Source organism: Salmo trutta, chromosome 7 (assembly GCF_901001165.1).
Source record: "Salmo trutta chromosome 7, fSalTru1.1, whole genome shotgun sequence".
Classification (NCBI taxonomy): domain Eukaryota; kingdom Metazoa; phylum Chordata; class Actinopteri; order Salmoniformes; family Salmonidae; genus Salmo; species Salmo trutta.
This window is the reverse complement of record NC_042963.1, coordinates 13,518,012-13,543,264: the sequence shown is the minus strand read 5'-3', so window position 1 is coordinate 13,543,264 and position 25,253 is coordinate 13,518,012. Positions and strand designations below refer to the sequence as shown.

The 25,253-nt window shown below is 46.3% G+C and overlaps 1 protein-coding gene across 1 annotated transcript in view; it reads right to left on the bottom strand.

Annotated features, from left to right (window-relative positions):
- The window catches only part of LOC115197781 (potassium voltage-gated channel subfamily KQT member 1-like), a 245,666-nt gene that overhangs the window by 61,080 nt on the left and 159,333 nt on the right, over positions 1 to 25,253 (bottom strand). Inside the window, exon 17 of the mRNA XM_029759575.1 lies at positions 24,081 to 24,142. Within this exon, the coding sequence (XP_029615435.1) occupies positions 24,081 to 24,142 (62 nt within the window). The remainder of the gene's footprint in view (positions 1 to 24,080; positions 24,143 to 25,253) is intronic.

Sequence of the window (25,253 nt, the reverse complement as noted above, 5' to 3'; positions counted from 1 at the left end):
CTTGTCCCTGACATCCTTCGAGAGCTCTTTGGTCTTGGCCATGGTGGAGAGTTTGGAAACTGATTGATTGATTGCTTCTGTGGACAGGTGTCCTTTATACAGGTAACAAGATGAGATTAGGAGTACTCCCTTTAAGAGTGTGCTCCTAATCTCAACTCGTTACCTGTGTAAAAGACACCTGGGAGCCAGAAATCTTTCTGATTGAGAGGGGGTCAAATACTTATTTCCCTCATTAAAATGCAAATCAATTTATAACATTTTTGATGTGCGCTTTTCTGGATTTTTTTGTTGTTATTCTGTCTCTCACTGTTCAAATAAACCTACCATTAAAATTATAGACTGATCATTACTTTGTCAGTGGGCAAACGTACAAAATCAGCAGGGAATCAAATACTTTTTTCCCTCACTGTAAATAATCACAACAGGAAGACAAAATAGGTGATGGAGTATTGTTCATACACTCAATAAAATCTGTAGCAACTTCAGAGGTAAGATAGCATTTTTTAATAATGCATTAAGTATTACCCTGTGCTATGGGCAACAAGGCAGTAAAAAACACACAGTGGTGATCTGATAAAGCAACATCAACATTGGAGAATATGTCAATAGAAAGCCCCTTGGTAATAACCAGGTCCAGAGTATGGCTGCGGTTATGGGTGGGCCCAGTAGAAAGTCCCTTGGTAATAACCAGGTCCAGAGTATGGCTGCGGTTATGGGTGGGCCCAGTAGAAAGCCCCTTGGTAATAACCAGGTCCAGAGTATGGCTGCGGTTATGGGTGGGCCCAGTAGAAAGCCCCTTGGTAATAACCAGGTCCAGAGTATGGCTGCGGTTATGGGTGGGCCCAGTAGAAAGCCCCTTGGTAATAACCAGGTCCAGAGTATGGCTGCGGTTATGGGTGGGCCCAGTAGAAAGCCCCTTGGTAATAACCAGGTCCAGAGTATGGCTGCGGTTATGGGTGGGCCCAGTAGAAAGCCCCTTGGTAATAACCAGGTCCAGAGTATGGCTGCGGTTATGGGTGGGCCCAGTAGAAAGCCCCTTGGTAATAACCAGGTCCAGAGTATGGCTGCGGTTATGGGTGGGCCCAGTAGAAAGCCCCTTGGTAATAACCAGGTCCAGAGTATGGCCGCAGTTATGGGTGGGCCCAGTAACATGTTGGATAAAGTCCCATAGAGCTCAAAAGATTCATAAATTCAATGGCTTTGGAGTCCGGCTCTTTGTCAAGATGAATATTAAAATCTTCCAACACAATGATTTTATCATAATTCTCAAGGACAATAGACAATAGTTCAGAGAAATCTGGAAAGAAAGTGAGGCAATGCTTTTGAGGCAGTGCTTTGGTGGCTTTCCCCTGGTTATATGGAGCACTGGTGTCTGACATTTAAACAGTATAGCATGATACTCAAAAGACCCAAAGTCGTCTTTCACCCGCCCTTTTTCCCTTTTCTGATAGAGTATGGAGGGATGGACACGGATGGAGGGGGGAGTAAGGGAAGAGAGAGAAGGGAAGGAGCTCCCCAGCTGAGGCTGCAGATCTCTATTGGGGCCCAGTGCCAATGTCAAGGTGTTGACTGAAGGAAGGAAGGAGGGGAGTTCCAGACAGCTCAGGAGGCTACACAACAACCAGGCATCTTACAACAGTACAGTCTTGTCCATGGCCCTCAATGGTAAACACACACTCTTAGGAAAAAAAGGGTTCCCAAAAGGGTTCTCGGCTGTCCCCATAGGAGATACCTTTTTGATTCCAGAGAGAACCCTTTTGGGTTCCATGTAGAACCCTCTGTGGAAAGGGTCCAACATGAAAGCCAAAAGGGTTCTATCTGCAAGCAAAAGGGTTCTACCTTGAACCAAAAAGGGTTCTTTAAAGGGTTCTCATATGGGCACAGCCGAAGAACCCTTTAAGGTTCTAGATAGCACCTTTTTTCTAAGACTGTACACATGCAGGGGCACAAAACTTAAGCCACAACAAACACAGAGCTAAGTAAGCCACGTATACAGAGCCATTGACAAAATACACAGGACAGACAGTCTCCACAAAAGCCTGTTGGATAACCTTGTGGTGTTGTTTTCAGGGTGATAATGTATTGTCAGCTGTAGCAGGCTGCTCCATAGGACAAACCATTTTGCCCCCTTGACCTGTAGACCCTTGTCTTTTTGGCCACTGTGAACTGGTGGGAATGACCCCTGGGAAACAGTGACCTTTCGCAGAGTTATTCTCACAACTAGACATTTTGAAAATGGTATAAATGAAATTGAAAGCTGACATACTGATGTATCCATATATATTGGCATTGGAAAACATAAACAGGGGAACTCATGAATAGCAAAATTAGTGAACTAGTAAGCCTGCATATTGTGTAATTAATGCAATTTCTTGGACATAATGGCTGGGGCCAAGAGCTTTTTTCTGACCATTTGACCTGACCATAAAAAACTCCTGGCCATTTTTGACATTACAAAGAATTGCCTGCCAGCTTGTTGTATCTGTTTTCTCACGTCTTAGCTCTAGACTTGTGAGCTAGCTCTAGACTTGTGATTGATGGCTTGTGAAGAGAGAGAGAAAGCAAAGACCCTATCAGCTCCTTATCACCATGACTTTGGCCAAGCCAGACTAACCTGATCCAACCTATCCTTCCCTCCCCTCTCGTCTCATCCCCCTGTTTCCCAGACAGAAAGACAAGAAGGGCCGGCATCCCAAATGGCACCCTATTGTGCACTACTTTTGACCAGAGTCCTATGGGAATAGGTTGCCTTTTGGGATGAAACCGGGCTGTTTAACACGCCTCATCCTTCACTCGTTCAGACCCCTGAGCACCGGAGAAGATCCCACTGGTCTGGGACAAAGCCAGAGGAGAATACACAGACAGACACAGAGCCAGGCTGATAACACAGTGATAACACTGGGAGCAGAGCCACTACACTACATGTATCACTCTTTAACAGGGAAGCAAAAGGGTTTAAAGTTGCAATCTGTGATTGCTTCATCCATTTATGGACTTATAAATGAATTACACATACCCCTTGACCCTTGAAGAATCGAACTTATGAGCCTCATGAGCTTAGTTCAACTGTCGTACCCAATCAGAACCCCAAATATAAGAGTGTTATACTCCCTTGTTTGTAAACAATGTCATTGCACACAGACACTGTATAGCTTCAAAACATGGTTCAAATGGTCATTTTGATCTCATGAATGGTCAGTCCTTGCATCTACAACCCCGTCCATGAACTTGAGAGTGGTCAAGTTTCACCCGGCCCATCCTTAAGCTGTCTACGCGATAAGGTGTCGGGTGACCACTTCTTATTGTTTGAAGTGCAGATTGCCTCTTTTTTAAATTTATTTTATTTCAGTTGAGAACAAGTTCTCATTTACAACTGCCCCCTGGCCAAGATAAAGCAAAGCAGTGAGACACAAACAACAACACAGAGTGACACATGGAATAAACAAACATACAGTCAATAATACAATAGAAAAGTCTATATACAGTGTGTGCAAATGAGGTAAGATTAGGGAGCTAAGGCAATAAATAAGCCGTAGTGGCGAAGTAATTACAATTTAGCAATTAAACACTGGAGTGATAGATGTGCAGAAGATGAAGGTGCAAGTAGAGATACTGCGGTGCAAAGGAGAAAAAAACAATAATAACAATATGGGGAGGAGGTAGTTGGATGGGCAATTTACAGGTGGGCTACGTTCAGGTGCAATAATCTGTAAGCTGCTCTGACAGCTGATGTTTAAAGTTTGTGAGGGAGATATGAGTCTCCAGCTTCAGTGATTTTTGCAATTTGTTCCAGTCATTGGCAACAGAGAACTGGAAGGAAAGGCGGCCAAAGGAGGAATTGGCTTTGGGGGTGACCAGTGAAATATACCTGCTGGAGCGCGTGCTACGGTTGGGTGCTGCTATGGTGACCAGTGAGCTGAGATAAGGCGGGGCTTTACCTAGCAAATACTTATAGATGACCTGGAGCCAGTGGGTTTGGCAACAAATATGAAGCGAGGGCCAGCCAACGAGAGCATACAGGTCGCTGTGGTGGGTAGTATATGGGACTTTGGTGACAAAACGGATGGTACTGTGATAGACTGCATCCAATTTGCTGAGTAGAGTGTTGGAGGCTATTTTGTAAATGACATCGCCGAAGTCAAGGATCGGTAAGATAGTCAGTTTTACGAGGGTATGTTTGGCAGCATGAGTGAAGGATGCTTTGTTGCGAAATAGGAAGCCGATTCTAGATTTCATTTTGGATTGGAGATGCTTAATGTGAGTCTGGAAGGAGAGTTTACAGTCTAACCAGACACCTAGGTATTTGTAGTTGTCCACGTATTCTAAGTCAGAACCGTCCAGAGTAGTGATGCTAGACGGGCGGGCAGGTGAGAGCAGCGATCGGTTGAAGAGCATGCATTTAGTTTTACTTGCATTTAAGAACAGTTGGAGGCCACGGAAGGAGAGTTGTATGGCATTGAAGCTCATCTGGAGGTTAGTTAACACAGTGTCCAAAGAAGGGCCAGAAGTCGAGAGAATGGTGTCGTCTGCGTAGAGGTGGATCAGAGAATCACCAGCAGCAAGAGCGTCATCGTTGATGTATACAGAGAAAAGAGTCGGCCTGAGAATTGAACACTGTGGCACCCCCATAAAGACTGCCAGAGGTCCGGACAACAGGCCCTCCGATTTGACACACTGAACTCTGTCTGGGAAGTAGTTGGTGAACCAGGCGAGGCAGTGATTTGAAAAACCAAGGCTGTTGAGTTTGCCGATAAGAATGTGGTGATTGACAGAGTCAAAATCCTTGGTCAGGTCGATGAATACGGCTGCACAGTATTGTCTTTTATCGATGATATGATATCGTTTAGGACCTTGAGCGTGGCTGAAGTGCACCCATGACCAGCTCGGAAACCAGATTGCATAGCGGAGAAAGTATGGTGGGATTTGAAATGGTCGGCAATCTGTTTGTTAACTTGGCTTTCGAAGACCTTAGAAAGGCAGGGTAGGATAGATAGAGGTCTGTAACAGTTTGGGTCTAGAGTGTCTCCCCCTTTGAAGAGGGGGATGACCGCGACAGCTTTCCAATCTTTGGGGATCTCAGACGATACGAAAGAGAGGTTGAACAGGCTAGTAATAGGGGTTGCAACAATTGCGGCGGATAATTTTAGAAAGAGAGGGCCCAGATTGTCTAGCCCAGCTGATTTGTAGGGGTCCAGATTTTGCAGCTCTTTCAGAACATCAGCTATCTGGATTTGGGTGAAGGAGAAATGGAGGAGGCTTGGGCAAGTTGCTGTGGGGGGTGCAGAGCTGTTGACCTGGTTAGGAGTAGCCAGGTGGAAAGCTTGGCCAATTATAGGGGTAGGGGTAGCCAGGTGGAAAGCATGGCTAGCCGTAGAAAATGCTTATTGAAATTCTCAATTATCGTGGATTTATCGGTGGTGACAGTGTTTCCTAGCCTCAGTGCAGTGGGCAGCTGGGAGGAGGTGCTCTTATTCTCCATGGACTTAACAGTGTCCCAGAACTTTTTGGAATTTGTGCTACAGGATGAACACTTCTGTTTGAAAAAGCTAGCTTTCCTAACTGCCTGTGTATATTGGTTCCTAACGTCCCTGAAAAGTTGCATATCGCGGGGGCTATTTGATGCTAATGCAGTACGGCACAGGATGTTTTGTGCTGGTCAAGGACAGTCAGATCTGGAGTCAACCAAGGACTATATCTGTTCCTGGTTCAACATTTTTTGAATGGGGCATGCTTATTTAAGATGGTGAGGAAAGCACTTTTAAAGAATAACCAGGCATCCTCTACTGACGGAATGAGGTCAATATCCTTCCAGGATACCAGGGCCAGGTCGATTAGAAAGGCCTGCTCGCTGAAGTGTTTTAGGGTGCATTTGACAGTGATGAGGGGTGGTCATTTGACCGCAGACCCATTATGGACGCAGGCAATGAGGCAGTGATTGCTGTGATCCTGGTTGAAGACAGCAGAGGTGTATTTAGAGGGCAGGTTGGTCAGGATGATATCTATGAGGGTGTCCGTGTTTACGGATTTGGGGTTGTACCTGGTAGGTTCATTGATAATTTGAGTGAGATTAAGGGCATCTAGCTTAGATTGTAGGGCGGGTGTTAAGCACGTCCCAGTTTAGGTCACCAAACAGTATGAGTTCTGAAGATAGATGGGGGGCAATCAATTCAAATATGGTGCCCAGGGCACAGCTGGGGCTGAAGGTTGTCTATAACAAGCGGCAACGGTGAGAGACTTGTTTCTGGAAAGGTGGATTTTTAAAAGTAGAAGCTCAAATTTTTGGGGCATAGACCTGGATACTATGACGGATCTCTGTAGGCTATCTCTGCAGTAGATTGCAACTCCGCCCCCTTTGGCAGTTCTATCTTGTCGTAAAATGTTTTAGTTAGGGATGGAAATTTCCAGATTTTTGATAGCCTTCCTATTCCAGGATTCAGACACGGCTAGGACATCCAGGTTGGAAGAGTGTGCTAAAGCAGTGAATAAAACAAACTTAGGGAGGAGGCTTCTAATGTTAACATGCATGAAACCAAGGCTTTTACGGTTACAGAAGTCAACAAATGAGAGCCCCTGGGGAATGGGAGTGGAGCTAGGCGCTGCAGGGCCTGGATTAACCACTACATCACCAGAGGAACAGAGGAGGAGTAGGATAAGGGTATGGCTAAAGGCTATAAGAACTGGTCGTCTAGTGCGGAAGAATAGATTCAACGCATAATGTACAAACAAGCGTATGGTAGGATGTGAGTACAGTGGAGGTAAACCTAGGCATTGAGAGATGATGAGAGAGGTTTTGTCTCTAGAGACACCATTTAAACCAGCTGAGGTCACTACATGTGTGGGAGGTGGAACAAAAGGGCTAGCTGAGGCATATTGAGCAGAGCTGGAGGCTCTACAGTGAAATAAGACAATAATCACTAACCAAAACAGCAATGGACAAGACATATTGACATTAAGGAGAGGCATGCGTAGCCGAGTGTTCATAGGGTCCAGTGAGTATCTAGGCGAGCTGGAGACACGGCAGTTCAGACAGCTAGTGGGCCGGGGCTAGCAGGCTAGCAGAAGGGCCTTAGGGGACGTTGCGATGGAAGAGTCTGTTGAAGCCCCCTCGGACGGTTCGTCAGCAGACCAGTCGTGATGAATTGGCAGGGCACCGTGTCGGCAGAAAAAGGGTCCAGGCCAATTGGGAAAATAGGTATTGTAGCCCAAGAAATTGGCTGATGGACCTCTTCAGCTTGCCGGGAGGTGGGCCTAGCTCAAGGCTAGCTCCAGGCTAACTGGTGCTTGCTTCGGGACAGAGACATTAGCCAAGAGTAGCCACTCGGATAGCAGCTAGCTAGCTAGGTGAAAAGGTGAAAAGGTTTAGAGCTTGCGATAGGAATCCGGAGATGAGGAGATGTAGTAGATGTGGTAGAGAAAAAGCAGTCCAATATTCTCTGGGTTGAATCGCGCTGTGCAGACTGGCAGGAGTTGTCTGGGCTGTAAGCTAGCAGTGGCTAACTGACTACCAGCTAGTAGCTAGTTAGCTGGCTAGCTTCTGTTGGGGGTTCCGGTTCTAAAGTATAGAAAAAAGCAGATCCATACCACATTGGGTGAGGCGGGTTGCAGGAGAGTATGTTGAAATTGAGGTTAAAAATATAAAAAATATATACGAAATATATACGAGGGGAAAAAAATATATATACACGGGACACGACAAGACAAAGACATCTGACTGCTACGCCATCTTGGTTAAATGATATAACGATGTCTTGAAATCAAGTCAAAGTCAAATCAAAGGAGCAGGAAATCAAAATAAAGTGAATCTGTGCCCGATGGAACACTGAATGTGTTCCTGAAGGGAAATACAAGCCCTGAAGCACCAGATCAACCCACACTACCACTTTACTCCTTCCAGTAAAAATCATTAGTCATTACCAAGAAACACTGTGCTATCATACAATGGGAATAATAAAAAAAGCTTGTAAAATGTTCTGTTCTGTTTCGCGGAACCTGACCCCATTAAAAGCAATAGGTAAAGACAAGAGCCGGTGCAGGCTGGAACGAGACAGAGGCACCAGCGTTTAGCATGGGCCCGGATATCAGCATTACAGCACTGGCAGAGGGTCGATCAGTATCAGTCTGTCTCTCTATCTGACCAGACCTCTCCAATGGGTAATGCCCAGTCAACTATTTTACAGATTCATAAATGCTCCTGCATTAGTAACAGGTAATTAAAATCATTCCAGGATCTGAGGTCTGGGGTGCATCCCAAATGGCATCATATTCCCTATATAGTGCACTACTTTTGACCAGGGCCCATAGCATCATATTCCCTATATAGTGCACTACTTTTGACCAGGGCCCTTAGGGTAAGCTAGACGCATGTTTCGTTCATCATGCTTTTTTATTTATGACTCTTTATGGGTTCACGTAAGGCAAGTAAAAGACACAGTACACACACGCAAATACACACACATGCACACACACACACATTCATATACAGAGAGACACATACACACACACACACACACACACACACACACAGACAGATTGGTCCCCAGTCGCAGAGAGTTAACAATGACATTTACACTCTGTGGTCTGTGTAGTAGCTCTTGGTTCTGGCATTTAAAAGTATCCTCCACGTACTGTAGCAGACTGATTTAATGGGGCTCCACAGTGGGGTGGCACCAGGGGTACTTAGTGCAGAGTGTAGACAACACTATGGGACTCATAAAGACAGGCTTCTATTTCCCTTGTCATAACCTTCTTATGGTTCTCACCCTGTCCTCCACTGTAGGACTGTTGGACCCGTCTGTCTAGGAGACCATGGGCCCCGGTCAAAAGTAGAGCACTACAAAATGAATAGAGTGCCATTTGGGACGCATCCTAAGATTACAGGGGCAAGGAGAGCCAGCAGGGGGTTTAAACCCAGACAATAAAATAAATGTGCAAAAACATAAACCGGGAGCCTGTCAAGCTCAGGTAATTAAAAGGGAAATGTAGTGTGGGTTTTTACGGCCAAGTTAGCGGGCCCCACAGCGGGTGTAACATAGATACAGACTGAGGAGAAAGGAGAGGGCCATGAGGGAGAAACAGAGAGAGGAGAGCGGAGAGGGACGTGGGGGGACAAACAGAGATAGGAGAGGGGAGAGAGAGAGAGAGAGGTGGAGGGAGAAACAGATATAGGAGAGGGGGAGAGGGGGAGAGAGAGAGACGTGGGGGCAGAAACAGAGAGAGGGGAGGGGAGAGAGAGAGAGATGTGGGGGGAGAAAAAGAGAGAGGAGAGGGAAGAGAGAGACGCGTGGGGAGAAACAGAGAGAGGAGAGGGGAGAGAGAGAGACCCGAGAAACAGAAAGAGGAGAGGGGAGAGAGAGAGAGACGTGGGGTGAGAAACAGAGAAAGGAGAGAGGCATGGGGGGAGAAACAGAGATAGGAGAGGGGAGAGAGAGAGAGAGAGACGTGGGGTGAGAAACAGAGAAAGGAGAGAGGCATGGGGGGAGAAACAAAGAGAGGAGAGGGGAGAGAGAGAGACATGGAGGGAGAAACAGATATAGGAGAGGGGGAGAGGGGGAGAGAGAGAGATATGTGGGGGGGAAAAACAGAGAGAGGAGAGGGGAGAGAGAGAGAGAGAGAGACGTGGGGTGAGAAACAGAGAGAGGAGAGGGGAGAGAGAGAGAGAGAGAGACGTGGGGTGAGAAACAGAGAGAGGAGAGGGGAGAGAGAGAGAGAGAGAGACGTGGGGTGAGAAACAGAGAAAGGAGAGAGGCATGGGGGTAGAAACAGAGAGAGGAAAGGGGAGAGAGAGAGAGACGTGGGGGAGAAACAGAGAGAGGAGAGGGGAGAGAGAGAGAGACGTGGGGGAGAAACAGAGAGAGGAGAGGGGAGAGAGAGAGAGACGTGGGGGGAGAAAAAGAGAGAGGAGAGGGAAGAGAGAGAGAGACGTGGGGGTGAAACAGAGAGAGGAGAGAGAGACGTGGGGGGAGAAAAAGAGAGAGGAGAGGGAAGAGAGAGAGAGACGTGGGGGTGAAACAGAGAGAGGAGAGGGGAGAGAGAGACGTGGGGGGAGAAATAGAGAGAGGAGAGGGGAGAGAGAGAGAGACGTGGGGGGGAGAAACAGAGAGAGGAGAGGGGAGAGAGAGAGAGACCCGAGAAACAGAAAGAGGGGAGAGAGAGAGAGACGTGGGATGAGAAACAGAGAAAGGAGAGAGGCATGGGGGGAGAAACAGTGAGTGTCCAATCTGACATGAGCCAGAGACAGTTGTGGCTGCAGAGATATGATTTAAACACTGTGAAATGAGAGTGTAGACCTGTAATCCTCTGGGCATGGTGGAGAAGACCAGGGACTGGTTGACTGACTCTGAGACAGACCTGGGTTCAGATAGTCGTTGTTTTCCTTCAAATCATTTAGTTGTGATTCATTTAGCATGCCCACCGCAATGGAACCAATGGATCCTACAAGTTTAAACCCTGTTTATTTAGCACTCAGGGCAGCCTCAAGCAGATGCTCAAAAAGTATTTGAACAAAAACAAATGCTATTTGGACCCAGGTCTGCTGGGATAGCTGACTGTCTGTCTGCGAGCATGTGGTAAAGACACAGTACATAGGGTCTAGGCTGAAATTAGAGATTGATGCTGAGAGAGGGAGGCAGAACATGTCTGGAAGACTGCATCCACAGCATACTGCCCAGTTGTGATTTACTGACACTGGGCTGCAGTAGAGAGGCAGACACAGCACAAGCTATGTGTGTGTGTGTGTGTGTGTGTGTGTGTGTGTGTGTGTGTGTGTGTGTGTGTGTGTGTGTGTGTGTGTGTGTGTGTGAGTGTGAGAGCGAGCGAGTGAGCGAGTCAACGTGAAACGGCTAAGAGTATGAGATATCTTGGTCCGCTCAATGCAGCATTGTGTGAGCTCGCTGAATCAGCATTTCCGCACATCTGAATTGGCCCTAGCCTTTCAGGCAATTCGAGTTTGGGAAATAAAGAACCTGGGCGTAACAGGATTCAGTGAACTAGATCACCTTTGATTGAGAAGAAAGGAGCTGTAGCTCGTTCTGAACACTGCCCAGTCTAGTCTAGACATATCCGGGGTTAGCCCTGAAGCCCCTGAGGGGTTTGCCATTTCTGCAGCGCTAGTGCTAGTTTGGTGTCCCAAACAGCACCCTATTCCCTATATATAGTGCACTACTTTAGACCAGAGCCCTATTCCCTATATATAGTGCACTACTTTAGACCAGAGCCCTATTCCCTATATATAGTGCACCACTTTAGACCAGAGCCCTATTCCCTATATATAGTGCACTACTTTAGACCAGAGCTTTAATCAAAGGTAGTGCACTGTGTAGGGAATAGGGTGCCATCGGGGACGCAACCTAGGTCTGGCTCGGCTCAGTACAGTAGAGCAGAGTGTCTTGCCTGCCTGTCGCAGCGGTGGCGGTTTCCTTGCCAAGTTTCCTCTCTTTGTTTAGTCCACTCTGGTCAGTCTGGCTCCCCGGCCCGGCCGCGCTGCAGCCACACACACATATATCAACGACACTACAGGCAGCTCTTAGGGCAGCTCTGTCATCAGGACCAGAGGGAAAGAGAGATAAAGAGAGAACTCTGAGAGAGGACTGAACTCTTCCCACAGCTCCCAGTGGAGAGCAGGGTACAGCGCTGCCCATTGAGGTGGTACGGCACTGCTCAATGAGGTGATACGGCGCTTCCCATTGAGGTGGTACGGCGCTGCCCATTGAGGTGGTACGGCACTTCCCATTGAGGTGGTACGGCACTGCTCAATGAGGTGATACGGCGCTTCCCATTGAGGTGGTACGGCGCTTCCCATTGAGGTGGTACGGCACTGCTCAATGAGGTGATACGGCGCTTCCCATTGAGGTGGTACGGCGCTTCCCATTGAGGTGGTACGGCGCTGCCCATTGAGGTGGTACGGCGCTGCCCATTGAGGTGGTACGGCGCTGCCCATTGAGGTGGTACGGCGCTGCCCATTGAGGTGGTACGGCGCTTCTCATTGAGGTGGTACGGCGCTTCCCATTGAGGTGGTACGGCGCTTCCCATTGAGGTGGTACGGCGCTGCTCATTGAGGTGGTACGGCGCTGCCCATTGAGGTGGTACGGCGCTTCCCATTGAGGTGGTACGGCGCTGCCCATTGAGGTGGTACGGCGCTGCCCATCGAGGTGGTACGGCGCTTCCCATCGAGGTGGTACGGCGCTGCCCATCGAGGTGGTACGGCGCTTCCCATCGAGGTGGTACGGCGCTTCCCATCGAGGTGGTACGGCGCTGCCCATTGAGGTGGTACGGCGCTGCCCATTGAGGTGGTACGGCGCTGCCCATTGAGGTGGTACGGCGCTGCTCATTGAGGTGGTACGGCGCTGCCCATTGAGGTGGTACAGCGCTGCCCATTGAGGTGGTACATCGCTGCCCATTGAGGTGGTACACTCTCAAGAGCCCCTAGTATTTACTTATACAGTCTGTTGGGTCCTGAACCAGGGAAAGCGCACTTTCACCATTCATATGGGCTATGTGGTCCTGTAAGAGCATTTCATTCAGGCCTTGACTGACATAAGAACTGTGTGTGAATCTAGCAGCGGATAAGTACAGTAGATTGAAGCAAGAAAATTGTTCTCAAACACGAATCCAGGAGAGAACAGTGAGGCTGAACTGAATACAATGATAAAACCTTAAGCTTTCTGCATTGTCATTGCTTTGATGACACAGACCTGTGGTTCCAGTCACTTAGGAAGTCTCCTCTAACCCTCCTCCCAGTCTATAAATTGTCTTGTCATAGCACTGAGATGAGACTCTTTGAAAGCCACTCTGAGCCCTGTGGCCAAAAAGTGATGAGAGAACAACTACACCACAGATCAACTGAAGCTACTATCTCTGTTGAGTTATGGGCCATATCCCTGTTACTGTTGTTAGTCTGCCCCCCCTCTTCTCCCATCCCTTGATGTCGAGATAATGAGGTTGTTCCTGTTTGGTGAAGGAACAAGAGAGGAGAGAGACAGATCGAGGAGAGAGGAAGTGCTGTGGACATGGTTGCTTTTGTCAGTCTGTCGCTCCTTGTACACCCCTCCTCTCTCCCTCATCCCTCCCGTCCCTTGATGTTGAGCTAATTAGCTTGTTCCTGTTTGGTGGAGACAGCAACAGACAAGAGCAAGAGGACGTGTTGTGGACATGCCCTGCGGTGAGATGGTGAGACGGTGAGACTAGCAGGGCCGGCAGGCCGGATGGACTAAAGTAGTGTGTATGTTTACCAGGCCAGCCCTGTCACTGGCTAGTGCTTGGCCAACCAGTCTAAACAGAGTACCACTAGGCCCTGGCTGTTTGTGGATGGGGCGGAGGGCTAAACGCGTTACAGATGGACTTCTCCTACACACAGGCCGCGTCCCAAATGGAGCCATATTCCTTATATAGTGCACTACTTTTGACCGGAGCCCTATTGGTCCTGGTCAAAAATAGTGCACTATATAGGGTGCCATTTGGGCCACTGACAAAACACAGTAGTGCACAGAGACCAGGGTTTGTAGGGGCTTTAGGGGCTGAGATATTCTCAGTATTCAGCCTTGGTTTAATTTACAGCATACTTGTCTAATTGAGATGTCGTTAGGAGGAGAACATTCCTCTGTGCATACGCCTAGTGCTAATATGTAGGATATACGTGTTATATTTGCACTGCGATAGTGTACAGCAGCCAACCGCAGAACCCTGATTTATGGGCCATTTACTTTGAGTAAGGCAAATAATGACGTCTGGTACAGAGACATGTCTGGACATGTCTGGAGGGTGCATTAAGCTGAGGCTGATGCTTTCAATACTGCAGACTGATGTTTTTGCCCTCAACTCAAACCTCTATTTTGACTATTGAGCCAAGGATATGACTATGGTAGGGAATGGGATAAACATGTGATAGTAAATGACCAAATATAAGATGTAGGCTTGAGACAAGAATTGAACCGAATGAAGAGAAAGTATTTTAGCCATTAGAAGGGAATTGTCCCACCTTGTGTAACACTGGAATAAGGGGGGGTTGAACAAAATCACTTATTGTTGCTAGAGGCCCAAGAGCATGTTTTGTGTGTTTTCTCATGCAAACGGGAGGGGTTTGTGACACAAAGTATTCAGTCTTCTCTCGGCTCCTTTTACAACCCCTAAGTTGTTGGTCTTCGTTGGAGCTTGTTGTTTCTGTATTTTTCACGGACACCGTCTGACAGAAAGATAACAGACTGTCACGGCCTGCAATCTGTCTTCATCCCCACACTCCGGCTGGAGAATTCAACCCAAAGCTGTGCTGCCGCCTCCTTTCCAAAGAAGCTAGAGAAAGACAGAAAGAGCTATAGGCTGGATGTGTTGGCTTTGTCTGTGTGATATAAATCACTGTCTGACGGTGTACAGGGCACAAGCATTAAGACACTATTACTCCCCACCATGCCACTCAAATGCTTCACAACTTTCACCCCCACTAAGATTAATGCTCCCACGACTGACACTGTGTGTGTGTCTGTTTGTTTCTTGTTTATGTGTGTGTGTGTGTGTGTGTGTGTGTGTGTGTGTGTGTGTGTGTGCGTGCGTGCGTGCGTGCGTGTGTGTGTGTGTGTGTAGGTGCGTGCGTGCGTGCGTGCGTGCGTAATTAATGCTCCCAGGACGGATGTGCTGACAGAACCGGGACAAGGCCTGAAGGCTCCACACACAGCCAGTCAAAGAGCAGAGCAGCAGAGCTCTCAGTCATTGTCTGTTGATGTTTCATGTAGGAGGGAGAGAGGAGAGGAGGGTAATAGTGGCTGGCTGGTGCTACACATCACAACACAGAAGTAGTGGTGGTTGGAGGCTAACCAAGAATGTGAGAACAGAAAGCCAAGGGGAGGGTTACATTGAAAGGCACATTTTACATTTAAGTCATTTAGCAGGTGTGCTTATCCAGAACAACTTACAGTTAGTCCATTCATGGCTAGGTGGGACAACCACATATCATAGTCACAGTCATAGTAAATACATTTTTACTCAATAAAGTAGCTATCAGTGAAGTCAGAGCTAGTACACAACACACACTGACAGGCACACACACACAAAAGGCCTCCTGCGGGGAGGGGGTTGGGATTAAAAATCCAAATGTAGGACAAACCACACATCACCACAAGAGAGACACAACAACACTACATAAAGAGAGACCTAAGACAACGACACAGCATGGCAACAACACATGACAACACAGCATGGTAGCAACACAACATGACAACAACACGGTAGCAACACAACATGGCAGCAGCACAACATGGTAGTAGAACAAACATGGTACAAACATTGTTGGGCACAGACAACATCACGCGAAGCAGCCACAAGTGTCAGTAAGAGTGTCCATGATTGAGCCTTTGAAAGTAAAGATGGAGATAAAAACTGTCCAGTTTGAGTGTTTTTTGCAGCTCGTTCCAGTTGCGAGCTGCAGCGAACTGAAAAGAGGAGCAACCCAGGGATGTGTGTGCTTTGAGGACCTTTAATAGAATGTGACTGGCAGAACGGGTGTTGAATGTGGAGGATGAGGGCTGCAGTAGATATCTCAGATAGGGGGGAGTGAGGCCTTAGAGGGTTTTATAAATAAGGGTATTATAAATTACATGCGACAGGTGTACAGAGATGACCAGTTTACAGAGGAGTGCAGTGATGTGTCCTATAAGGAGCATTGGTGGCAAATCTGATGGCCAAATGGTAAAAAACATCTAGCCACTCGAGAGCATCCTTACCTTCCGATCTATAAATGATGTCTCCTTAATGTAGCATGGGCAGGAAGGTCATCTGAATCAGGGTTCGTTTGGCAGTTGGGGTGAAAGAGGAGCGATTACGATAGAGGAAACCAAGTCCAGATTTAACTTTAGCCTGTAGCTTTGATATGTGCTGAGAGAAGAACAGTGCACCGTCTAGCCATACTCCCAAGTACTTGTATGAGGTGACTACCTCAAGCTCTAAATCCTCAGAGGTAGTAAGTACACCGTTGGGGAGAGGGGCATTCTTCTTAACGAACCACATGACCTTTGTTTTGGAGGTGTTCAGAACAAGGGTAAGGACAGAGAAAGCTTGTTGGACACTAAGAAAGCTTTGTTGTGGAGCGTTTAACACAAAATCCAGGGAGGGGCCAGCTGAGTATAAGACTGTAACATCTGCATATAAATGGATGAGAGAGCTTCCTACTGCCTGAGCTATGTTGTTGATGTAAATTGAGAAGAGCGTGGGGCCTAGGAGCGAGCGTTGGGCTACTCCCTTGGTGACAGGCAGTGGCTGAGACAGCAGATGTTATGACTTTACACATTGCACTCTTTGAGAGAGGTAGTTAGCAAAACAGGCCAAAGACCCCTCAGAGACACCAATACTCCTTAGCTGGCCCACAAGAATGGAATGGTCTACCATATCAAAAGCTTTGGCCAAGTCAATAAAAATAGCAGCACAACATTGCTTATCAAGGGCAATGGTGACATCAATTAGGACCTTTAAGGTTGCAGTGACACATCCATAACATGAGATTGCATACCAGAGAGAATACTATAGACATCAAGAAAGCCAGTCGAGTTGATTATTGACAAGTTTTTCCAACACTTTTGATACACAGGGCAAGATAGATATTGGCCTATAACCGTTAGGATTAGCTTGATCTCCCCCTTAAAATAAACAACACACTGTGGCTGCATTCCAAGCACTGGGAACCTCCAAGAGAGGAGAGACAGGTTAAAAAGGTCAGAGATAGGCTCGGTGATGATAGGGGCTGCAACCTTAAACTTGGGGTCAAGTTTAAGGAGCTCCTTTAGCTCCTCAGACTCAGTGACCGCCTGCAGGGAGAAACTGTGTAGCGGGGCAGTGGAAAAAGAGGGAGGAGCATCGGGGCTAGTTGCAGAAGAAGGTCTGGGAGATGAGGAAATGTTGGACGAGCAAGGAGGCATGGCTGAGCCAAATGAAGGAAGTGGTGATTAAAGAGCTCAGCCATGCACTCCTTGTCAGTAACAACCACATCATCAACATTAAAGGACATGGGCAGCTGTGAGGAGGAGGGTTTATTCTCCAGGTCTTTAACCATTTTCCAGAACTTATTGGGGTTAGACTCACAGAGAGAGAACTGCTCCTTAAAGTAACTAACTTTGGCCTTCCAGGTAGCCTGAGTGCACTTATTTCTAATTTGCCTGCCAGACAGACAGCCAAATTATTTGTGTACCGAGCCTTCAGCCAAATGGTGTCCTTGAGGTGGAGTAACTCTGCCAGATAACGGTCAAACCAGGGGCTGAACCTGTTTTTAATTCTCATTTTCATTATGGGGTCATGTTAGTTAAGAATAAGAAGATCCAAGCGTCTTCATCAGAGGGGATCAAGCTGATTCTATACCAATTTACAGAGGCCAGGTCATGAAGGAAGGTTTTCTAATTCAAGTTTTTTAGCAAGCGTCCATGACAAATCAGGACAGGTCGTTTAACTGAGCAGCCGTTACAAACAAAGGCTGTAAAACATTGATCACTAAGGTCATGTCACGACTTCCGCCAAAGTCGGTCCCTCTCCTTGTTCAGGCGGCGTTCGGCAGTCGACGTCACCGGCCTTCTAGCCATCACCGATCCACTTTTCATTTTCCATTTGTTTTGTCTTTGTTTTACACACCTGGTTTCAATTCCCCAATTACATGTTCATTATTTAACCCTCTGTTTTCCCCATGGTTTTTGTGAGTGATTGTTTGTTGTATACGGTCCGTTATTTGTGGGCTAGCATTATTACTTTGTAATTGTATACTTTTGAGTAAATTACATTTTATTACTCATATCTGTTGTCCTGCGCCTGACTCCGCTACACCAGCTCCACACAGGATTTGTAACAGGTCATTACAGAAAACACCAGACTGATACCTATGAGGATTATTTGTGAGGATAACATCAAGGAGAGTAGCCTTTTCTGGGTGTTTGGCGGTATACCTCATGTGATTGGTAATAATCTGAGAGAGATTTAGGGAGTCCCATTGTTTTAGGACTTTGTCAGGTGGTTTAAGCATGTCCCAGTTTAGGTCACCTAGCAGGACAAATTCAGACCAGGAGTGAGCTTAGGGTAGGTAGGGTACAGGCCACTGCTGATGGTGGATGATAACACCCAGCAAAGGTCAACAAATAGCTATTTGAAAGCTTAATCCTTAAAACCAGCAAATTAAATTGTTTGGGGAGAGACTTGGTGGAGACAACTAAGCACTGAAGGTGTTCCTTGGTAAAGATTGCCATTCCACCACCTTTGGAAGATCTGTCTTGCCAAAAAGGTTATAACCAGAAAGGTTAACATCAGTGTTCAAAACACTCTTTCTTAATCACGTCTCAGTAATGACCAACACATCTGGATTGGAGCTTTAGGTAATAAGCTTCTAGTGTTAACGTGCAGAAACCCAGGGTTTTACGAGAGCAGAAATCAGTGAAGCAGAAATCAGAGTACAAGTCAGAATTGGGGCTAGCAACAGTAGATGGGCCAGGGTGTACAGGCACATTTCCAGATATAATCAGCAGTAACACAATCAGGGCACAGCAGAGGACAGGGAGAGCTCTGCTGTGTTGATTTTTTTATGACATTTGAATGGTAACAAGATCATATTGTACAGCAATTTCATCAGGTAACATGAATACAAAGCCGGCGAGAGGTGGTTAGAATAGGATGGGAGGCCAAGAGTCCATGCAACCAATAAAGAGTGAAAGTCTCGAGTGTGGGAACAAACATTGTCATGGGGCAATGTTTATCACTTTGTCACTTTAACTCTACCTATATATACATATTACCTCAATTACCTCAGCTAACCGGTGCCCCCGCACATTGACTCTGTACCGGTACCCCTTGTATATACAGTCGAAGACGGAAGTTTACATACACCTTAGTCAAATACATTTAAACTCAGTTTTTCACATTTCCTGACATTTAATCCTAGTCAAAATGTCCTGTCTTAGGTCAGTTAGGATCTCCATTTTATTTTAAGAATGTGAAATGTCAGAATAATAGTAGAGAGAATGATTTATTTCTGCTTTTATTTCTTTCATCACATTCCCAGTGGGTCAGAAGTGTACATACACTCAATTAGTATTTGGTAGCATTGCCTTTAAATTGTTGAACTTGGGTCAAACGTTTCGGTTAGCCTTCCACAAGCTTCCCACAATAAGTTGGGTGAATTTTGGCCCATTCCTCCTGACAGAGCTGGTGTAACTGAGTCAGGTTTGTAGGCCTTCTTGCTCGCACACGCTTTTTCCGTTCTACCCACACATTTTACATAGGATTGAGGTCAGGGATTTGTGATGGCCACTCCAATAGCTTGACTGTGTTCTCCTTAAGCCATTTTGCCACAACTTTGGAAGTACGCTTGGGGTCATTGTCCATTTGGAAGACCCATTTGCGATCAAGCTTTCACTTCCTGACTGATGTCTTGAGATGTTGCTTCAATATGTCCACATAATTGTCCTCCCTCATGATGCCATCTATTTTGTGAAGTGCACCAGTCCCTCCTGCAGCAAAGCACCCCCACAACATGATGCTGCCACCCCCGTGCTTAAGGGTTAGGATGGTGTTCTTCAGCTTGCAAGCCTCCCCCTTTTTCCTCCAAACATAATGATGGTCATTATGGCAAAACAGTTCTATTTTTGTTTCATGACCAGAGGACATTTCTCCAAAAAGTACGGTCTTTGTCCCCATGTGCAGTTGCAAACCGTAGTCTGGCTTTTTTATAGCGGTTTTGGAGCAGTGGCTTCTTCCATGCTGAGCGGCCTTTCAGGTTATGTCGATATAGGACTCGTTTTACTGTGGATATAGATACTTTTGTACCTGTTTCCTCCAGCATCTTCACAAGGTCCTTTGCTGTTGTTCTGGGATTGATTTGCACTTTTTTCACCAAAGTACGTTCATCTCTAGGAGACAGAACGCGTCTCCTTCCTGAGCGGTATGACGGCTGCGTGGTCCCATGGTGTTTATACTTGCATACTATTGTTTGTACAGATGAACGTGGTACCTACAGGCGTTTGGAAATTGCTCCCAAGGATGAACCAGACTTGTGGAGGTCTACAATTTTTTTCTGAGGTCTTGGCTGATTTCTTTAGATATTCCCATGATGTCAAACAAAGAGGCACTGAGTCTGAAGGTAGGCCTTGAAATACATCCACAGGCACATTTCCAATTGACTCAAATTATGTCAATTAGGCTATCAGAAGCTTCTAAAGCCATTAGATCATTTTCTGGAATTTTCCAAACTGTTTAAAGGTACAGTCAACTTAGTGTATGTAAACTTCTGACCCACTGGAATTGTGATACAGTGAATTATAAGTGAAATAATCTGTCTGTAAACAATTGTTGGAAAAATTACTTGTGTCATGCATAAAGTAGATGTCCTAACCGACTTGCCAAAACTATAGCTTGTTAACAAGAAATTTCTTGAGTGGTTGAAAAACGATTTTTAAGTGTATGTAAACTTCCGACTTCAACTGTAGCCTCGCTATTGTTATTTTACTGCTGCTGTTAAATTAATAGTTATTTTTATTTAAAATATGTTTACTTATCTATTTTTTACTTTACACTTAATTATCTTAAAACTTCTTAAAGCATTGTTGGTTAAGGGCTTGTAAGTAAGCATTTCACTGTAACCTGTTGTATTCGGCGCATGTGACAAATAAAATGTGATTTGTTTTTTTATTTTATTTGAATAGCATAAAGCACAAGACAGAAATCTAACAACTTGGAGCTATCCATTGTAAGTTCAAAGAGTCAATTACCCCAACAAGATAACTTGAGAGAGTAGCTCTCTGATTGAGGGGTGGGGTTAAATACGGAAGACATTTCAGTTGAATGCATTCAGTTGTACAACTGACTAGGTATCCCCCTTTCCCTTTCCCTCTCGGAGTCCATTAGGCTATAAAAGTCTGAGATAAAATAAGTAAATAGTAGGAATATACTAGTTAATTAAAGTGTTTCTGAGTAAGCTAACATAATAAACTTCACAAGATAATTAACCTACCTAAAATTCCGATCAGTCCAAAGTCTCTGGTGTGTGTGTAAGTGTGTGTGTGCTGGAGGCGAGCAAAAGCTCGGGACAGAGGGGGGAGTTTGGCGGGGGTACCTGTACCAGACAGGGGGAGACAGGCCAGGGCTGACCGGGAACAGATTGCTGGGTTGATCCAAGCAGCGGTGCAGCAGGCAACAGGAGTAGGCATCACAACTCTTTGGGAGAAGCTTTTTTTGTGAGGCTGAGTAGGAGAGGAGGCTTTCAAATTTAACCGGTCAGGTAAGTGGTAGGGCAGATTAAAAAAAACACCTGACGTGAAAAGCTTGGTGAAAAACCATGGTAAAGGTGGCTTGAGTTTTGATACTCGCCAGACATTCGGGCCTTCAAACATCAATAGCTCAATGGAACACACACTGACAGGCACACACACACACACACAACACACATTGACAAGCACACACAACACACGCTGATGTATACACTTGATTGATAATTCCTCAGGGCTGTTGGGAAACACCTTATTCATGGCTGATTCTGCCATAATACCATGCTTGGCTCTGTCTGTGCATTTGTGTTTTCTATTAGAAGTGACACCTGAAAATGATTCAACATTGAGATGCTTTCTAGGAAATCCGAACTTTCTTTGGTCCAGAATGAGATCATTTTAAAACATGACGAGGACAATATATTTTCAATCATCAGAATTCTATTCTGTGTGCAATAAACACTACTTGTAATCAATCAAATGATTGTACTATATCATCCACTCCTTGATCATAGCAAGATGTCCCTCTTTGTCAGACTGAGACCAGATGAACTCCTTCAGCTGTAGTAGAGAGGCTGTGTGTGAGCTGTGAGGCAGAGCCCTTGTCTTATATGTGTGGGCTGAGGCGGGTTGAGGGAGACTAGAGAAGGAAAAGCCAAACAATGAGAAGGACCTGGCCAGGCTGCCTCTGGAGCAGCAGAGTGGAGGGAGGAGGAATGGGCCGAGGCTCGGACAGACGGGGGGGGGGGGGGGGGGGGGGGGTCAGCGGGTTTATCCACCTGCTGGCCAGGGGCACAGCACTGGAACCACCCCCCTCTCTCAGCCCAACAGGTGTGCTGGCCCCTGGCCGCCGTGGGCCCATCAAAACAAGAGATTCACATGACTAGAACCATAATGAGAGGACACACACAGAAAACAATCATTGCAGGCCGAGTAAGGGAGCGCTCCGGGTATCACCTGTTTTTGCTGTTCTTTTTTTGGTACCTTTGTGTGGAATCGGTCGGAAAACGGAAAACGCTATTCATATTGGTACTCGGGGAGCATGCAGTGATTGGAGCCACATTTGTTTTGGGGGCTTTAGTTTCCTCACGCTAGGCTGCTGCTGCCTGCTGCTCTGATCGGCGATTTCCCCTGAACTGGTCTGCTAATTAGGAACCTTTCCGTCAGGTTGGTTTGCTGTGAGCCACAGGATGCAGGAGGGACAGCGAGGGTGTTTTATAAAGTGAGGTTTATGTTACCAAACAGGAGATTGAGATCACAATGTGCACGGACAGCAAATGGGCCAGAACTCAATCTCCTTTACTCTCCTGTAGGGTTAGTCTTTAGTTCAGGATCATTTCACTCCTGTCAAGAGCAGAGGGTTTGGAGAGCTGTGTCCTTTCACTCATGCATTATAGTAGACACGGAGCCACGAGCCAAAAGTCAATATCTATAGCAAAAACCATGGTAAAATGGAGAAAATCATTGAACTGCACACACACAAGACTCAACACACACACTCAATTTCTCTGAGCTTCTAGGGAAGCAGAGCTCTAAATGACAGGCAGGCTAATGGCTCCCATGCCAGCCCTATTGTCGTCCTGTGAGACTTCCCTGAGCGGAAAAACAAAGGTTCCCGACGCGAGTGGAAGCCAGCACACATGCTCACAGTCACAGGACTGCAATGGGCACCACATCACGGCCCGCAGCTTCCAGTCAGACCAACCAACGGTGGCACAAATTGGTCCCTGGTGTGCAATGAGGTGGTACTATTTACTATCTGCCACTTTATCCTTGTACGTATCTTTATTTCTAGTTTGTGTGCATATCTACCTCAGTTACCGCATACTCCTACACATGGACTCAGTGCTGCTACCCCTTGTATATAGACAGCCAAGTGAACATTACTCATTATGTATCTATTATTACTTTAATTATTACCTGTTGTACTTTTCTATTATTTCTCTAGTTTCTTTCTCTCTGCATTGTTGGGAAGTAAGCATTCCACTGTTAGTCCACACCTGTTGTTTACGAAGCATGTGACGAACACAACTTGATTTGATTTTGATGAATGGGGATCAGGCAGGCATCACATGGTGGCACTTCCTGGTCCACTCTGCCTAGCGGGTCACGCCTGGTTACAGCACATAACACAGCTGCTGCCTATTGGCCATGCTCCACTGAGGACCAGAGGGATGTGTGTGTGCTCTCTCCCTTTAGCTTGTATTAGAATGCCTTTTCAAAACATTCATGTTCCCCTATAGAAACACAAACACAAGTCACAACCCACCGTCGTCACAATATAACTTGTTGTTGTAGACCAGGGGTGTTCACTCAGGGCTCCCTTCCAGCATTGCCCCCACCCTTATTTCTATGGGCACAAGCAATGTTCATAACACAAACTGTTCACAACCCTCTGGTTGTGGGGATAGAAAATGCTGATGGTTTAAAGCTTATTTCCTGCAATTCTACACATTTTGTTGTGGAGTGCAGAGAAAGGGAGACTTAAGTTGAAAGCCGGACTGAGTCCCTTAAAGAAAAATGTAGGGCGCGTTGCCCCACAGTTTGGGAACCACTGTTGTAGAGGACAGAGGGTAGAGGGTCGTCGGTAAAGCATGGAAACCCTGAGGAGATGTGAACGAACAGAAAAAGAACACCTCGCGTGTCACGTACGCATCACTAGAGGAGAGGAGGTATTTGTTTAACGGCTCAGCCATGGACCGAAACCAGCCATAACACATACTGTGGAAAAGATTCCATCACACACACACACACATACACACACACACACACACACACACACACACACACACACACACACACACACACACACACACACACACACACACACACACACACACACACACGGACACACCAGACTGTTCTTACCTTGTCCTCCAGGCGGATCAGTCTGGCTCCCACAGTGTGGTGTTCCTTATCTACGCCTTTCTCTGAAAAACAACAACAACACAGCATCTCCAACAGCGACGGAAGGCAGGTTTCATCAGCGTGTCACACACCACTTTGCAATGAGCTGGAAGCAGTAGCCTATGCATTTCTGAAAACATGTACTTAGTTGTTTAAAATATGAACCTTTCAATACATGTTACGAGGCATGTTTTACTGCTCGCATGTGCGGTGCCGTTTTGACTGTGTTTTCCGACAATTGCATTATGTAACAAACATTCGCACGTAGCCTCCTGCCTTGTGCGCAATGCTGCGCTCATAATGTGAATAAATAGCAGTTTATCAACATCTGAAGCTATACATTGTGATCCGTTTCATCAGAATAATTGCTTTCTAAAGTTATTTTTATGTAGTCTCGGCCTACTGGTTGTATGAATGTGGGATCTATCTTCCCACAACTGTCCCAGAGTCTGTTTGGAATAGGCTATTTCATTCTCGACAATCTGACCAATAGAATAGGTCAACTTTTGTACTAGGAGCGTTAGTAGATTGACATACGGTAGTGATTTTGCTGTTTGTTGCTCATCTTGTTGGCTGAGGAAAAGTAAATGTGGACTGTTAGTCTAAAATCTTCAAAAGTGCGCATCATAATTCCGTGAGAAGGACCGCACATCATTACATCCTAGACCTGCATGTTCTGTTAATATGAATGACCATCATCGTAATGGGATTTCTGTCATTCTGAGCACCGTGGGTGGACGCCCGAATCAGGTTACCCACCCAATGCATATGGGTCCGGCAGATTTCTCAAATGTCCGGTAAATTAAAATGTTGCCTGTCAAATGTCCAGCGGAAACCATGGTACTATGGTATGCTTTACCACCCTTGTGTCACACACACACCACCCCCCCCAACACATGCACTTCTTTATTTAGGGGCCCCCTAACGCAAATAACTCTTAGTCATGCAATGAGTCCCGATAAACATAACAACAGTATATCAGTGTAGTGGGGCTCCATCCTAGGGCCAGGGCAGGCTCAGCCAGGCAGACTGGGGGTAGTGGGCTGTATTTGACAGGCAGGCAGGCAGCTGTAGCTGTAGTGTTATCCTGTATGGCTGGCCTGGTTGTAATGGATGTCTGGAGTAAAGCCCCAG